Source organism: Lissotriton helveticus, chromosome 6, assembly GCF_964261635.1.
Source record: "Lissotriton helveticus chromosome 6, aLisHel1.1, whole genome shotgun sequence".
In the NCBI taxonomy this organism is placed as follows: domain Eukaryota; kingdom Metazoa; phylum Chordata; class Amphibia; order Caudata; family Salamandridae; genus Lissotriton; species Lissotriton helveticus.
This window is the reverse complement of record NC_136067.1, coordinates 584,982,956-585,000,817: the sequence shown is the minus strand read 5'-3', so window position 1 is coordinate 585,000,817 and position 17,862 is coordinate 584,982,956. Positions and strand designations below refer to the sequence as shown.

The following is a 17,862-nucleotide window of genomic DNA, read 5'->3' as shown; positions in this document are numbered from 1 at the left end:
TCTTCTTAGGTGAGCTGCTACCACTGCCAGGCATTTTGTGAACACTCTTGGTGCCGTTGTGACACCAAATGGAAGGACCTTGAACTGATAATGTTGTCCTTCTACCACAAACCTGAGGTATTTCCTGTGGGCTTTGTGAATAGGGATATGAAAGTAAGCGTCTTTTAGATCCAGTGTAGAAAGAAAGTCCCCTTTCTTCAGTAAAGGAAGTACTTGTTGGAGCGTGACCATGTGGAAATGTTCCGAATTTATGTATGCGTTGAGAGGTCTTAGGTCCAGTATTGGCCTTAGAGACCCGTCCTTTTTGGGAATTAGGAAGTATAGGGAGTATACTCCTGTTCCTTGTTGGTGCTGTGGAACCTTCTCTATGGCATGCTTTTCTAGCAGTGATAGTACTTCTTGTTTTAACAGTGTCAGGTGATCTTGCTTCATTGGACGCTGTTTGGGGGGGATGTTTGGTGGGGTAGCTGTGAGTTCTAGGCAATAACCATGTTGGATAATTTGTCTTACCCACCTGTCTGATGTGATGTTTTCCCAGACAGGTAGGAACTGTGATAGGCGTCCCCCGACCGGTGTTATATGGTCTGGGGGAAGCTTTATGAAGTCACTGTTTTGGGGTTGGAGAGTTGCGGTTGTTGTTGTTTCCGCGACCTCTACCCTTGTTGTTGTTACCCCTGTAGCTACCTCTCGAATTACCTCTGGGTGATGTAGGTGTAAAAGAGGTTTGCTGCTGGTTTGTACCTGTATTTTTGGATCCTCCTCTATAGGTGGATCTACGAAAGGAACCTCTTTGTGTCGGCTGTTGCAACGCTCCCATTGATTTAGCCGTTTCGGTATCCTTCTTCATCTTTTCTAGGGCCTCATCTGTCCCTGTGCCGAAAAGTGTTTTCCCATCAAAAGGTTGGTTCAGTAACGATGTTTGTACCTCTTGTTTGAACCCTGATACTCTGAGCCATGCATGTCTCCTTAACATGATGCTTGTGTTTGTAGACCTTGCCGCAGTTTCTGCCGCGTCTAGGGCGCACTTTATTGAAGTGTTAGTAATTAACTTCCCTTCTTGTATGAGTTGATCTGCCCTCTTTTGATGTTCTTTAGGGAGATGTGTGATGAGTTTTTCTAATTCATCATAATGCGCTCTGTCATACCTTGCAAGTAGCGCTTGCGTATTAGCTATGCGCCAACTGTTTGCCGCTTGAGATGCTACTCTCTTGCCAGAGGCATCTATTAGTTTAGACTCTTTGTCAGGAGGTGGAGCTTCTCCTGTAGATAAAGAGTTTGCTCTCTTGCGAGCGTTTGTGACCACTAGTGAGTCTAGAGGAATTTGCCCTTTAATGTATATTGGGTCTTTTGGAGCTGCCCTATATTTTTTATCGATTCTTGGGTTCAATACCCTAGCCCTCACTGGGTCCTTGAAGATCTCTGATGTATGACTGAGAAGGCCCTTAAGCATTGGTAGTGTTCCTGATGTTCTTTGTGCAGTAGGTAGTGTTTCTAATAAGAAGTCCTGTATTTGAGGTTCTGTATGTAGGTCTACCTTATGATATGTTGCTGCTCTAGTAATGAGTTGTGCAAACCCAGTATTGTCATCAGGAGGTGAGGGTTTTGAGGGATATGAGTCAGGGTCGGTATCATTATCTGACCCTACATTATACTCTTCCCATGGGTCTGCCTCCTCTGGGATTGTGTCCTCGTCATCCCCAGGATGTTCCCCTTCCCCTGTGTCACTCTCTACATCTGTTGTAGGTGTAGATGGTCGTGTGGGAGGAATATTTGGCCTATTGTGAGGAAGAGGAGAAGATGGTGTGTGAGGTTTGGGAGAAGAGGGAGGAGTTGTATTCGTCCCCATTGTTCTCTTCTTCGGATGAGTCTTGTCGTCCGAATGTTCATTCTTCCTCTTTTTAGGTAGTTCTGTGACTACCTTGCCAGTCTTTGGGTCAATAAACAAAGTCTTTTGTTTAGGATCAGTCCCGTGTTCCTGTGTCGGTACCGTAGTTTTCGGTTCCGAAAGGTGTTTTTTCTTTTGAATGTCCATTTGTATTTTCGGTGCCGAGATTTTGTTCGGATCCGATTTCTTCGGTATCGAAGATGTCCCCGGTGTCGAGGGTGTTTTCGGCGCCGAAGCGTGCTTCGGTGTCGACATGGACTGCTTCGACTTCGAGCTTTCCTTGACTTGGTGCTTCGGTGTCGATGTGGTCCGTTTATCGGAACCGGAACCACTATGATGGGAGACCGAGTGTTTCTGTTTCTGTTTCGTTGCCGGGCTCGAAGGCGGGGCGTTGGAAACTTTTTTCGGTTGTCTGACCGGGCTCGAGGGCGGGGTCGACACCGTGCGGGGTCTGTTCTTTGGTAAAGGGACGTCGTCACTCACGGTTTGTTGGACGTCGATTTCCTCGACGTCGGACTCGTCCGCTTCTGACCCCGCCTCGTCGGCCTCTTCTTCCTCCTCTTCTGGGTGCTGGTCCTCGAACAGCTCCGGGATTGCTTGTGACTGCATTCTCGATACCTCGTGTCTTCGGGCTCGACGGTTTCTAATCGTCGACTTTGAAGAGAACGCTGCACAGGCCTCACAGTCCCTGGATTCGTGTTCAGGGGACAAGCAGAGGTTGCACACCTCGTGTAGGTCCTTGTGTGGGAACTTAGCACCACACGTTGGACATTTTTTGAATGGAGTCCTTTCCATGGACCCCGGGCTGGACTACGTCGAGTTTCTCGTAGTCGTCGTCCTTCGAACCGCGTCGGTATGGAGTAAAGTCGCGTTCGATAACGATACCGTCGATTTGGAAAGGATTACGCGCCGGTTATAACCTTCTTTGTTGAAGTCGGTCCGGAGCGCTTCGATCCTCATCCGAACCCGATGGCGGAAAAAAACAATCTAAGGATGGAGCCGATGCCCATGCGCACTAACACCAAGAGGAGGAGTCATCTATGACGACAAAGACTTCTCCAAGAGAAAAACAAAGTGCAATCTATTCATAAATGTACCATCTGCAGCCCATATGCCTCGAACATAGAGGTACTGTTTAGACTCAAATTCATTGTAATTTAAAATCCTCTTGAATTGTAAAGTCGAATTTTAAGTCACAATTCTGAAAATGCCACTTTCAGAAAGTTGGCATTTTCTGGTTCCAATCATTTGTGCCGTCTGCCAATATCCTTAATAACATGGCATTGTGGATGGCTCTGCTGTTCGGTTTGTGGAATGTTCTGATATTCAATCGATCTATCAGTTATGTGTTCTGATTTACAGTATACACATTTTTCTTTATTAAGAAATGTTCTTGCCACCAAGATGGGAGCATACAGTTATGTATGAGGTATCTCCTCTACTACATATACAATGTTTTTTACGATCCCTGGGCTCCTTTGTAAATCAATCTCTCGACAAAACGACATTTGTGAAAAGTACATACACAAAACTATATTTCCCATGAGCCTCCGGCTCTTTGTGAATTTCTAAATGACGAGTCACAAGATACGTCATCTTGATGCGCTAATTCACTGGCACACACCGGTGGCTGATGAGTACCTTCCTCTGGTCACCTCCGGTTCCAGTTAATTTCCAGCCCGGGGTGTCGACGGATAGGTGAGTGCACGTCTACCATCTCTTTTGCAATACGCTTATGTAGTGGGACCCTTGAAATAGTTATGTGGCAAGTGAGAACACCATGACATGTGTATAAATTATACGTTAGCAGGACCCACTGTTAATAACTTTAAAAAAAATTAAAAGCTGTGCCGGCTCTATAATTTTGAAATACACCTTTGGCTTTCAAATGTGAGAAAAGTTCGATATAGTCAAGTGTACGTGCTTGGCTAAATAATTGCTCTATTTTACGATCTTGATCTCAGAGCAGCGCACCAAACACTTGTGCATCTATTTGTATGAGGAGAAGGCTGTATGTTCAGGTTCTCGACAAAACTTGTGATTCTTAGAAGTGTTGTAGTTTCTAAGGAAGACATGAAAACATCTTCTAAGATATTGTCATTGAACCAAATAATGTCATGTATGGCTTAGCTCATTCCAAGGCCATTTTTTATTCTACCATGATCATATAAGTTGTTGATTAAGAAAAAACTAGACCGCCATACTTACAGAATGCCGGATGGATCTGTAATTATGGTTTCTGATTTTCCTTTTAAATAGAGCGGTGCTTTACGTCCTGAGCTGTTGCCAGGTGAGGTGAGGAGTGCACATGTACATTGACGGGTAAGCATATATATACTTTTTCATTATTTGTCTAAGGCATACACTAATAGGTATGTGATATATATATTAATATCTAGTGATGTCAATACGATGTCACAGTAGGGCACATTAACACAGTACAAGTTTTGAATGTAATTGTTTTGATCCCACTGTTATGTTATGTTATGTTATGCAGGTTTTATAAAGCGCTCAGCTACTCAGGTCATAGTGTGTCATAGTTTGATGTCAGTGTGTGTTTGTTTTTCTTCACAGGTGTCGTCTGTTTTCCCTGTGACATCTATTAAAATTTTGAAAACACAGGATCATGTAGGTAGTATTGAATCCAACCACATATATTGCATCATTGGACACTTGTGTATATATATATATATATTTTTTTTTAAACAAATGTTTGCAGCAGCGATAAAATATCTAGGTCCTGAGGAAAGCCGAGATCAAATCATGATCAATGCAGCTGAAACATGTAGACCTGTTTTTTCGGACTGATGCAGCTATTTGCACTAAGCTGCACACACACTGGTTTTATATTTGAGACCTGGATAGATCATATTAAAGTGCTTTTTCTTCCTGGTAGCCAATTTTAAATCACTTTTTTTTCACTATATCACCGCACGCACTGCAACCATCACCCAAAACAACATCTATATTGCTTTGCCTCTAGTGGATTCTAGGAGCCCTAGTTTTGATCACTGAAAACATCTGTGAGCTCCTCCCTCCTAGGGAGAGGGTTGTAGCCCTTGGTGGCACTACGTTTTGCAACCAAGAGCAGATCCCAGAGGATGAAGCATGCCACTTCGGTGGGTGATGTGATTCCGTCCTCTTTAAAGGACTCCCCTCAAAACTAAGAGGGATGTATTAATTTGTACTATATGTGCTCTCCAGCTTATTATAGCTGAGTTAGACCTGCGGTTTCCTTTGATTTGTCAAACAATGATAATCAGCGCCTCATTCCTCCACTTCACAAAATAATAGATGACTTCACTTTTCAAGAGTCATATAATTCGCCAACAATACAGAACCCATGAACACCTCCTTCCCCTTAGATACAACTATAAAGAGATTCTCCCACTCCCATATACGACCATGTTTCTGCACAAGAACTTGAATCAGTCCTTACCCCCTACTACGAATAGTGACCAAGAGTTTTTTCAGCTAGGTTTGAATTATATAGGTCCCAAAACATCAAAACTACAAAAAAAGAGATAAACTTAAAATGACAAAGGAATTCAATTTTAAACAACCTGTATTAAAGCCAAGCAGTCTGGTGTTAATGTGCCGATTTATGTAAACACAGACATTTCCATATTCTGATTAGGTGTGCTACAAACACAAATGTTGCGTATAACATTAAAGCCTGTCCTAATTGCTTAACTAACACCATGAAAAAGTAGCAAAAAAGCATTGCTTTCTGTAGTCATTGCATATGTGACATAATGAATTGAGTATGACAAACAGCATGATGACTGAGTGTACTTCTCAGGTATAAATTAGTCCCTCCTGCATTCCAATGGAAGCACTTTCTAGAAAGCGGAATGATTCATCAAACTGCCTGAAGAATGAGGTGAGAGAATTTTACTCCTCTGTGTTGAGCCAAAGCCTACTCTATACAGGATTCAAAGATTTGTAACAAAACGCCATGACATGCCAGACCTAAAACTATTACGGATTCTGAGACTTTACAACTACTAGTAAACCAACATCATTTTGTAATAATGTCCTCATTTATGAAGAATCACACAATATTACAAGCGATAGGCCGGCTTGCTTTTTTAAGTAATCATTTTACAGATCATACACGAAAGTGCAATTCATTGTCAAACGTGGGCCTTACAGAGCCAGGTTCTTCTATTACTAGAAGAGCTGCTCCTTCAGATGTCAATCCACTCTGTAAAACTCAGTGAAACCGTCTCACCTTATTATAATTGGCATTTGTTAATTTGCTGTTGAGGACTGGCATGATTAAGCAAGTTTGGCAAGTCCGGGAATGTGCTAAACTGCTAGCTTGGGGCCAACTGGAACCCTGGAAATAATTCACTTCTACCATGTATGAAAGACATTGAGTACAGTTGTGCTATTACGCATTCAACCGCCTACACCCTATAGATTATGGAGGAATGCATGGGGGAAGCGTAAAGTTCTGTATGCTTTTTAACAAGTTTATAACAATTTCCTAGCCCACTTCGTGGGGCACACTTTTTGGGAAATGTTTAATATCAGACAAACTATAAGGGGATATTAAAACACCAACGTTTCTAGAAGTTGTCTTACTTTCCTTTACAACTGAACAGATCCAAAACTAAGCTTTGGTTTTATCACATTTTCCAAGAATTTAGAGGCCGCAGAGCGAGAATCAAACATGTGCTTTGTATGGTTAAGACCAGATCTGAAGGATTTGAGTTTCACCACAGGAGAAAACTATGGGAGGCTATCATGCTTCAATAAACATGCACCCACTGGATAACAGCGGGAGCGGAAGCTTTCAACGAGACGCATTAATTGGCTCAAGTATAGACAGCACTATCCAATGGTGACCACATTGCAGCATTTCAGGCACATCTGATTAGCAGAGGAAGACAAAGCGCGAATGCTCACAAATTAACATAGCTAATGATCATGAAAAGAATCAACACTGATGTTTTGTTTCTAACTTACTTCTAACATTAAAACGAGGAACTCTACCATTAAGAATAAAGACGTGCTAGATTGGACCAATTGGACCACAGAGAGGTGTGGTGCAGCGGCCAGGGCAGCTGACTTCGGAGCACAGGGTTCACGGTTCGATCCATGGCTCCGGCATCAGCTCAGCTCAGTACCATGCGACTCTGGGCTATAGCTCACTTAATTTCCACGACGGCCCCCAGCGCCTTGAGACATGAAAGGGTGAGTAGTTGTGCTTTACAAATGCGTATTTAGATTTTAGATTTAGACATATTGTTTTGGCTACCTAATTGAAACGTTCATATTATTGTTTCGCCCCAATACATATACTACATAACCAAACAGGCATAATTGTAGAGCGCATGATCACATACAAGGAGGTCTCCAGTGATAATGGTAGATATTGGATTTTTATTCCTACCAGTGGTACTCATTTCATCAACCTTCAAGGGTCAAAACACTGTCCTGTACGTATTAGGTTTCAATCAATGTGCACACATTCGGCTGATGACTGCTGCCATACAATCTCTGAAGCAGATACTGGCCAGATCAAGTCCCCAGTCAATCCAGTTAAAGAAATAAGTATGGTGCATACAAAACAAACGTGAAGCCGTTAAAACAAGATAGGAAGTGTAAGATGATTGACAAAGATTAAAAACAATACTCTACAGCAGAGAGACCTGACACATCTTATAAGTTAAGTAAGCTGTGCTGGAGCAGAAGGGTGTTGTTGATTCTACGTGATCAGACAGACAGAACCGTACTCAATTCTACCCCTTATTGGAACACATTAACTAGAGGATGAACCTTTTGACTCTGCTGGAACACTGTAGACAGATCTAGTCCACTGCCATCCCTTCCAGTTAACGTAGTTAATAAATCTGACTTTGGTGCTACGTAAGTCCTAAAACAGTTAGCATGAGGTTCAGAAAGTTAAATGAGTTCACGTCATGCCAGTGTGACTATTTTTGCTAAGATCGTAGTCACTGCAGGAGGCTAGATACAGGTCAAAAGCTGGCAAGGTCTACAGGATAGAAAAAGGCCCACTTCAGCAAATTAATGACAACTGTTCTTTTTAAAATATGGAGAAACATGCTGAAACGGAAGGCTGCCTTCAGGAGCTTAATTAAAATAAAGATAACTGGTGGTACAATAGCCCCAGCAAGCCCTTCTATGATCCACATGTATTGCTGTGAAGATAATAGAGAACTTGGGCACAGGTCAGTGGATGGGACAAAGTTAAAATGACAAGCAGCAAGAGAGGTTTCTTTGGGGATTACAGAACAAATTACATAAATTGATTATTTTTATCCCGTTGAGTGCTCATGACGAGTTCAGCTCGTCATGAGGCACGGTTGAGCTGCACTCATGACGAGCTGAGCTCGTCACGGCCATTGGAACGTTCACAAGCGGGGATAATTTCCTCGCTGTGCTGAACGTTCCAAAATGGGTATGGCTGTGATGAGCTCAGCTCGTCATGAGTGCAGCTCCACTGTGCCTCATGACGAGCTGAGCTCGTCACAAGCGCGGTGGCGCACCGCGCGTACCCCCTCCCCCCCGCACAGCGGGGGGAAAACACCCCGCAGTGAAGGGGTTAACGGGTGCAAACTATGTCCACAAAAATAGAGCAATGGAGGACCATCAGCACATGGGACAGGGGAATAGAATTCACAGGTGCTAAAGGTGATGCAAGTTCTTCTACAACTTGGAACAGTTCTTTCTAATAATTGGCAGTGCCATATATGGATTAAGAATACATTTATTTGTGGATGTTATCCGATATCCACAGAAAGCGGGCTTCATAGTGCGGTGGCTCCGAGCCGCAGTAGCAGCAACTAAGAAGAGTAATAATATAAAAATCAAACCTGGGTGGGTGTTTATGGGTGTTCAGTTCATCTTCTGTGTTCTCAGAAGCAAGAGAAACAATATTTTCAAGCTTGCTCTATTTTAGATTCAAATTTCAATCCAAAAACCAAATTCCTTACAATACTTTACTAAAACGAGGAGTAATGCTCCTTATCATACTACTTACCTCTTATTGTTGGGGGAACAGAGTAAGATGTCATTCTATCTACTGCATGCCCAGCTCACCTCGCATGAAATCAATTCTTAAACTCGACTTCACTACTTCTAACTGTGGGAAAACAATCTCCTCCACAGCATTGTTTTGTCTTTCATTCTAGTGCATACAATATTTTTACTACAATAACGGAACTTGCAACGGTTTCACAATAAGAACACAATGTGCTTCTAACCAATAAAACTCAATGGAAATGCAACGAGTGAACCATTGAGATATAATTGAAGAGTGGCAACTCTTTCAACCGCATGGGTTGCTCCTTAAAATGTCCATTAAAAATCACAACATGGACCTAAAGCCTAAAAATAATTCCAAGCAGAGAACATTAGGAAAATATAAGATGTGTACCTTTTCAACTGGCAGTGGTTTAAATGGCTTATCAATTTCTTTTTCTTTTTCCTTTTTTTTGTCTTCTTTCTTCTTTTCTTTCTACAAAAATGAAATGTTGCAGATGTAAGAAAACCTTATTCAAAATGCTCATACAAAAAGAAAATTTCAAACATTTTTAATATACTGTAATGGAGGCAGTACTGTGGCATCGCTATAAAACGCTATATTAGAGGGAAATATAAATAAAACAACTCCATTCTGCAATATTCAAAAAATAATTTGATGGCCTACATCGTTGGTGAATAGAAGGGCCCTGGGAATGCACAGTAAAACTTCAGTTCATGTCGGGTCAAAATGCAATTAATCGGAACAATATACAAGCAATAATCTGAGACCGTAGTGCAATATAACAAATCATATGTTAGTTCAGCAAACAGAAAAATAATCTTACACTATTTTGGGACTAGCACAATAGGGAAATAAGCATTTTATTGCCTATGTAATAAAAAACAGAACAAGGCGATGTGCCATAAATTGTGGGCTTAATTCAAAAATATATGTGATACTTGCATTGTTTGCTATTATTTATGTTTAACTTGCACAGTTTATCCTTCTCTCTATTCAATCGCTTCCCTCCTTTCAACAGACTGCTACAAGTATACTTGTGTTGTTTATTATTTGTAATATTTACCTAGCTACCATGCAAAACTGATTTTTTATAGAAATGTATGTGTTGCACCTAGAAGCTGCACCATCGGCATTTGCTACACATTAAAAAAAATAATACTCATTAAATACATAATTCTTAGATCTACACTGGTAAGTTTATGCCTAATTTTTGATGTTGAATTCAGAATTTTCAGAATTATGAAAATTTGTAGGAGTACTTTTGAGAAGGTGAGACAGTGGCAGCCTTCCAGACGTGTTCACAAGCACAGCAGCTACACCTACATAGTTGACAACAGTGTAGAATGTGCCGTGGAAAATTTGAGAATACCTTCGGGATCTCAGCAAACTTCCATGTCATTGATGCTCTGAAATGCCCAATCTTCATGCTGGGAGCACATTCACTCCCACATATTACTTCAAAATAATGGTGCAATTTTACTTCTGCGTAAATGGGTGTATAAGTGCACATTTACGTTTGTGCACTGCGAGAGGTACATAAATCAAACCATTTCCACACCTAACTTGGGATTGTAAATGTCTTCATGAATCAGTCCCAAGCGCCTTCTTTCATTTTGAATACTTCGAGAGAGAAACTGCTTTTGTTGGTGAGGAGTTTGCCACCTTAAAATAAATCTTTCAAGGCAATATAAACAAGATGGAAGCTACACTTTTCAGAGATCCCACGTACAAAGATACAAACGTCAAGACAATGACAGACGTACATCAATATCAACAGGGACACTGTTAAAGAGGTACCTCAAGGAAAGTCAATCTTCCCAGCAGCAGCTAGGGTAGATGCTAAATTACAAGAAACTAAATAGGTGAAGAATGTTACAAGGTTTGGAAACGAAGGCCAAGAAACAACATATAATAACGAACAGATGTAAAATCACACACATTAAGGGTTAACTCAACCTGATAAGGACCGATAAGGCAGAATTAATGGTATTAGATTTTGTCCAAACATATCAGGACAAGTAATAAGGTGGGCACTCTTTTAGCAAAGAGGCTATGCAAACAAAGAGTGAAAGCATACATTGGTAAGACAAAAAAGAGTGATGGCAACTAGGGAAATGAGATACACAAGATACCTTTACGCATCTCTACCAGTGGCTAGACACAAGAGGGGATGAACAGATTGATAAGAATAAAAAAGAAGTTTAGTCATCTGACTTGCATCCCTCCACATTGGGCTGAGGAGTTAGATGAGCCGATACAAAACTTGAGGTCCGCAAGGCAATAAAAAAGATGAAACGTAAGACACCAGAGACAGAGCACTGCAGTAAAACGTGTCTTCCACAGATATGGAGGCCCCAACACACCTACTTAACCAATGTGTGCAGGGTGAGGGTGTCTCTCCAACTACAAGGGAAGCGGAAATCTTCCTTACCCCAAAATCAAAGACTGACAGATTTTGCATTTTATGGGGCTACAGCACTTTTAGCTACAGATGTAAGAATCTTCACTAAGATAACCAGACAATAAGCTCAACATGTGAATACCATATTTGATACACTGATACCAAGTATTAAAGGTAGAGAGGGGTCAGATAAGATCTGCCAGAAAGCTGATCTGGTACAGACTTAGCTAAGAAAATGAGCCTAGCAGTACTTTTAAGTCTAGATGATGACAAAGCATTTGACCGTGAGTTGAGACTTCGTGAGAGCAACCTTAGACTTACCGGCCTATGGCCGAAAATGAAGAAATGTATATTAGTGAAACATTAGGGATCACTAGATAGGATAAGTTTTGGGGCGATGTTCAGAACAATTTTGCAGAGAAAGGGGAATCAGGCCAGGTTCTCTTCTTTACTCCCTATTCTCTGAGATGGTTGATGAACCATTGGCGCACAAAATTAGAAGGAGGGAAGAAATTAAAGGCATATGGTTGAGTGCGGACAAGTAGAAAACAAGCCTTTTCACAGACTAGTAGTACATTTGCATAGCATATTGCGTATACTAGACACCTTTTCACAGACTAGTAGTACACTTGCATAGTATATGAACAATAGTTACTTACCTGTAAACAGGTGGTTCTCCAGTATTGGTGTCTTTCATAGATTCACATGCCTGAATCATTCCCCGTCGTCGGAGTGGGAGTCCCACGGTATATATAGAAGCAATAAATGCCATAAAACTTATAGCAAATATCAGAGATACCAAACCAGGAAGTAAAGTGGCACCAGCTACAGTAGACAAAACTTCCACATTAGTGACTATCCTAGTCGTTATGTATTAGTCCAAACTGCGGCCAATCAGGCGACAGCACCCACCAGAATGCCCTCCCCAGAGGCTCAGGCTCTCAGATTTTCTCGCACGGGAGTGAAACCCTAAAATGCCTGAGTGAGTCTCTGGGGGGAGGCGGGCGGGTTGCATGTGAATCTATGAAAGACACCAATACTGGAGAACCACCTGTTTACAGGTAAGTAACTATTGTTCTTCTCCAGTATTAGGGGTGTCTTTCATAGATTCACATGCCTGAATCAGAATAGTAAGCAGTACTCCTAACATAAGGCTCGTAGACGTCAGAGTATCAAATGCAGATATAGATACATATATATATATATATATATATATAACAGAATACCAGTTATACAATAAGCATCGAATCTGAAAGAACGTCTAAAGAGCAGATAGGAGGAGGAGGAAACAGAGGCTCACCTTATTTGAAAAGATTACGCAGCACTGCTCTTCCAACCGAAGCATCTGCGTCGTCTGTTGAATCTAGACAGTAGTGTCTAGTAAAGGTGTGTCTGCCAGACCATGTAGCAGCTCTGCAGATCTGTCGAAGAGGCACACCAGCAAAAAGGGCAGTGGAAGAGCTAACCGCCCTTGTAGAATGTGCTCTTGGCAAGGCCTGTAAGGGTCTACCGGCCTGCTGATGACAAAGTCCAATCGTAGAGGAGACCCATCTCGCAATGGTCTGTTTTGAAACTGCACAGCCCCGGCGTTGCCGCCCATAAGCGACGAACAGTTGGTCTGTCTTGCAGATGCCAGAAGTTCTGGAGAGATAAAACTTAAGACATCTCCTAATGTCTAATGAATGTAGTGCTCTTTCAGCCGTAGACTGTGGGGCTGGAAAGAATGTCTTGAGGACAACCGGCTCATTCAGATGAAAGTCCAGAGGCACTTTAGGCATGTACGTTGGATTAGTACGCAGTACCACTGAGTCTGTGGTGAATTGGATGAAAGGTGCTTTAGATGTAAATGCTTGAATATCGCTTACCCTTCTAGCAGATGTTAAGGCTAGTAACAACGACACTTTCCATGTCAGAAATTTCAGGTCCACCTTATGGATCGGCTCAAAAGGGTGACGCATAAGCTGAGTTAGTACGACATTCAGATGCCATGCCGGAGGAGGTTTCCGAACAGGCAAAAACATACGAAATAATCCCTTGAAAAATTGTTGTATGATCCTTACAGAGAACAAAGAGTTTGATCCATCTTGACGAAATCTAGAAATGGCAGCTAGGAAGACTTTAAGAGTAGAATGTGCCAAACCCAATCTGGCCAAATGCAAAAAGAAAAGAAGGATTTGCTCCGGTTTTGCATGAATGGGATGTAGATCATTAGATTGGCACCATGCACAGAAACGTTTCCACTTAAGTTTGCAGGTTTTGATCGTGGATGGAGCTCTGGCTTTCGCCAGCACCTCCTGGCAATCTTGTGGAATGTTCAGGTGTGCAAATTCCATGTGCTGAGGAGCCAAGCTGACAATTTCAGCGAGTTCGGGTTCGGATGGTATACCCTGCCCTGCTGGGTGGAGAGAAGATTCGGAATGCGTGGAAGTTGGATAGGGTTGCATTCCGAGAGAAGGAGTAGCTCGGTGAACCAGTATTGCCTGGGCCATCGTGGAGCGATCAGTATCAGCCGGCATGGCTGCTTCTTCATCTTCCTGATAACTTTCGGGATCAGAGGTATCGGTGGAAAAGCGTAGGCGAATATTTGATTCCAATTCAGCGAAAGGGCATCCCCGCACGATTCCTTGTGGGGAACCCAGCTTGCAAAGTATGGGCATTTCCGGTTCTGGTATGTCGCAAACAAGTCCAAATCCGGATGCCCCCATATCTGAAAGATGCGATGTAGAGATGGTAGATGTAGTTCCCACTCGTGAGTGCAGCCCCCGGACCTGCTGAGAGAGTCCGCCAACACATTTGCGATTCCCGAAACATGGACCGCTGATAGATGGATATTGTGAGTCAGGGCCCAACTCCAGATCTCTTGTGCTTGTTGCGACAACCGGGCTGATTTTGTGCCGCCCTGCTTGTTCAGATAATGCATGCAGGTGGTGTTGTCTGTTCGTATTAAAACTGTGGCACCTTGTAGAGTCGCTTGAAAGGACTTCAGGGCTAAAAATATGGCTTGCAACTCTAGCCTGTTTATGTGCCATCTCATTTGGATCTGGTTCCATTTCCCGCTGACCGTCATGCCTTGGAGGTGTGCACCCCAGCCTGTCATTGATGCGTCGGTCGTTACTATGAACCTGGGCACTTCCGAGAGGAAGGAGCATCCCACTTGTATGTTGGATCGGTGGGTCCACCATTTTATCGCTTGTCGCATTCGTGGTGTAAGTTGGATGATATCCTCGAAGGATCCTGATACCTGGAGCCACTGGCGACTGAGCTCTTCTTGCAAGGGCCTCATCCGAAGACGACAGTTGGGGGTGAGAAGAATGCAGGAAGAAAGCATCCCGATGAAGGACTTGAACATGCGCACTGAAACGCACTTTTTAATAACAGTGCCGCAGCGAATCGGTGAATCTTGTCCTGTCTTTCGTTTGAGATGAATACTTGGGCGAGCTTGGTGTCCAGTGTCGCTCCCAAGAAAGTCTTTCTTGTTGCTGGCGTGAGGTGTGACTTTTCGAAGTTTACAGAGAAACCCAGGTTTTGCATCAGTACCAGAGTTTTTTGAACGTGATCTTGTGCCATGTCGAAAGAACTGGCCTTGATAAGGCAATCGTCCAGATATGGATATATTTGTATCGATTGCAACCGAAGATGGGCAGCCACTGGGGCCAGTATCTTTGTAAACACTCTGGGAGCTGAACGCAGTCCAAATGGAAGGACTTTGAACTGGAAGTCCCTGCCAGCCACTCTGAACCTCAGAAACTTCCGATGCCGTGGAAAAATTGGTACGTGGAAGTATGCATCCTGAAGGTCGAGTGTTGCCATAAACTCTCCCGCCGAAAGAAATTGGAGGATTTCTTGAAGTGTTAGCATCCTGAATGTGAGTTTCTTCAGGAACTTGTTTAGGGCACGCAGGTCGAGGATGGAACGCCATTCTCCCGACTTCTTGCGAATAAGGAAAAACCTTGAGTAGAAGCCTTTTCCTTTCTGATGATGAGGTACTCTTTCCATTGCACCCTTCCGGATCATGGTGTTGATCTGGATGAACAGCTCCTTGAGGTGCGCTGGAGGGGGTCTTTTTGGGGGGGCAATTTGGGGGAGTTTTTACGAATTCCAAAATGTGACCTCTGGCTACCACATCCAGGACCCATTTGTCTGTGGTAATTTTGGACCAATTTAAGTAATGTTGGGATATTTTTCCTCCAATTTGGTTCGGGTTGGCAAAAAGTGGTGGCAGGATGCGTACCTCATTTCTTATTGTCTCTCCCTCGATAATTAGATTTTCCTCGGGGTTGAGAGAAATTTCCTCTTCTCTGCCCATATGTTTGCTGCCGATATGGCTGGAATCTTTGGTTTCCCTGGGCGGAAGAATAGGAGCGCTGGTGGTTGTAACCTCCTCTATTAGAGAAATTCCCTCTTCCTTTTGCTCCACGAAAGGAAGACTTCCGGTATTGCAGAGTACCCAGCGAACGTGCTGTTTCAGTATCTTTTCTGATGGCCTCCAGAGACTCATCAACATGTTTTCCAAATAAGAATTCTCCATCAAATGCCATGTCTATAATTCTGGATTGGACCTCCTGCCGGAAGGATGTTGCTTTCAACCATCCTTGCCTCCTGAGAACAGCCGCACCCGCTAGCTGTCTAAATCCAGTGGCAGCAACGTCCACTGCAGCGTCAATCATTTCCGAGGAGACACACTCTCCTTCTTGAAGGATTTTCTTCGCTTCAGTTCGATCTGGCTCGGGCAGCTTGTCCATGTACGGCGAGATGTCCGACCACATCTGCCTGTCGTATCTTCCTAGAATGGCTAGGGAGTTTGCGGCTCTGATGGTCGTAGCTGCAATAGTAGAAACTTTCTTCCCGATAGAATCTAGGCGCCTCCCATCCTTGTCTGGAGGAACAGAAACTTGAGACGTAGGATTAGAAGATCTCTTTTGCGCTGCCTGTGCTACCACAGAGTCTGCTTTAGCTTGTCCGATGAGGCATGCTGGAGAAGAATTTGGCGCCCTATACTTCTTATCTACTCTTGGGAGCACTGCTGGTAAAGAATTTGGCTTGGACATGATCTTTAGTCCTTCCTTCCAGATGAAATCTATAATTGGAATTGTCCAACTCTGTTTCTGTGGTGTAGTCTTGAAATCATACAAGAAGCAATCTTCTTGCTTCGACTCCATGGTTATCATAAACCTCCTCGTTGCTCTATCCATGATCTTGTGGAATGAGGCAATGTCCACAGGTGGTGATTCAGATGTAGTATTTTCTGCCGGAGAGGGCATGTTTGCATTATAATCCTCATACTCCGACGATTCTGACACATTATCCAGTTCTCCTTCCTCTTGTTCTTCATGTTCTGAAGACTCTTCCTCCCTTGGCTGAGGAGCTGAAACTTCCGACGCAGCTAACGCTGGACGTCCGTCCTCCAACATCACAGTAGTCACTGGTTGCGTCCGCTTAGAAAGCGCAGGCGCTGTCTGAGGTCTTGGTGTAGATACGATAGATTCACCAGACTCTGAAGGTGGGAAACGTCTGTAATAGTCACTGAGCATGTACTGCAGATTGCGAAATAAATCGTCAGGCAACTGCACATCCGGAGCAGGCCTATCAGCATGTGAAGCAGGCTCAGTGTCCTCCATCTCGTCCTCTACATCCTCCTGCACCTTAATACGAAGGTCAGATGGACTTCTAGCTGCCCCAAAATTTTCATCCTCATAGGATCCTTCCTCATCGGAATCCAAGAGTTTGTCTGGCACTACAAGCGTTGAAGAAATCGTCTCCGTAGTAGCTCTCTTCTGTAGCAGCGTTGCTGTAGTTGCAGGAGATGGCAATGGAATCCCTGCTGTGTGCGCTGACCAAACTTGCAAAGTAGTGCAGCTTGACAGAGGCGGCGTCGATGGTACATCCGTTTGTTGTTGAAAATGTTGTCTCGTCGACGGTATTGTCGTCGACGGGGTCGTCGACGGTAGCTTCGTCGACGCGGTTTTCGTCGTCGACGAGGATCTCTTCGTCGACAAGGTCGTCGACGGTGGCTTCGTCGACGTGGATTTCGTCATCGACGAGGATTTTATCGTCGACGGACAGGCCGTCGACGTCGAAGGCTTCGTCGACGGTACCAACTTCATCGTCGACGGGGATCCAACCGTCAAAATCACAGACGTAGACGAGAGACTCGTCGACGGTACCTTGGCCGTCGTCGACGGGACAATTGTCGACGACGAGATAGGCCTAATCTGGACATGAACCAGAGTAGGCGATGAAGCTGAAGACATGACCAGAGTAGGCTTTGGTGAGGAGAAAGTCATAGTGCAGGTGGTAGACGTGGCCACAGGAGAGGAAACAGTCCTTTTTTGAAGTTGAAATTGTCAATGGTGGCAACTGAGGAGGCGCAGATTTCGAAGATTTCTTGGGAACTTAATTTTTCCCAGACTTCTTAGAGGGCGTACCATCCCCTTTAGTAGGTGGGAGAGTTTTACTCGAAGTACTAGGCCCAGGAACATCCTGAGAGGATTTAGCCTTCTTAGCCACCTTCGCCCTTAGAGATGAAACTTCTGTTTCAGCCTTTCTCTTAGTAGAAAG

At 43.5% G+C, this 17,862-nt stretch overlaps 1 protein-coding gene across 2 annotated transcripts in view; it reads right to left on the bottom strand.

Annotated features, from left to right (window-relative positions):
• SMAP1 (small ArfGAP 1) overlaps nucleotides 1-17,862 on the bottom strand; it is an 870,387-nt gene that overhangs the window by 394,143 nt on the left and 458,382 nt on the right. For both annotated transcript variants that reach the window (XM_078648020.1, XM_078648021.1), the window contains one exon: nucleotides 9,294-9,374. In XM_078648020.1, the coding sequence (XP_078504146.1) occupies nucleotides 9,294-9,374 (81 nt within the window). The remainder of the gene's footprint in view (nucleotides 1-9,293; nucleotides 9,375-17,862) is intronic.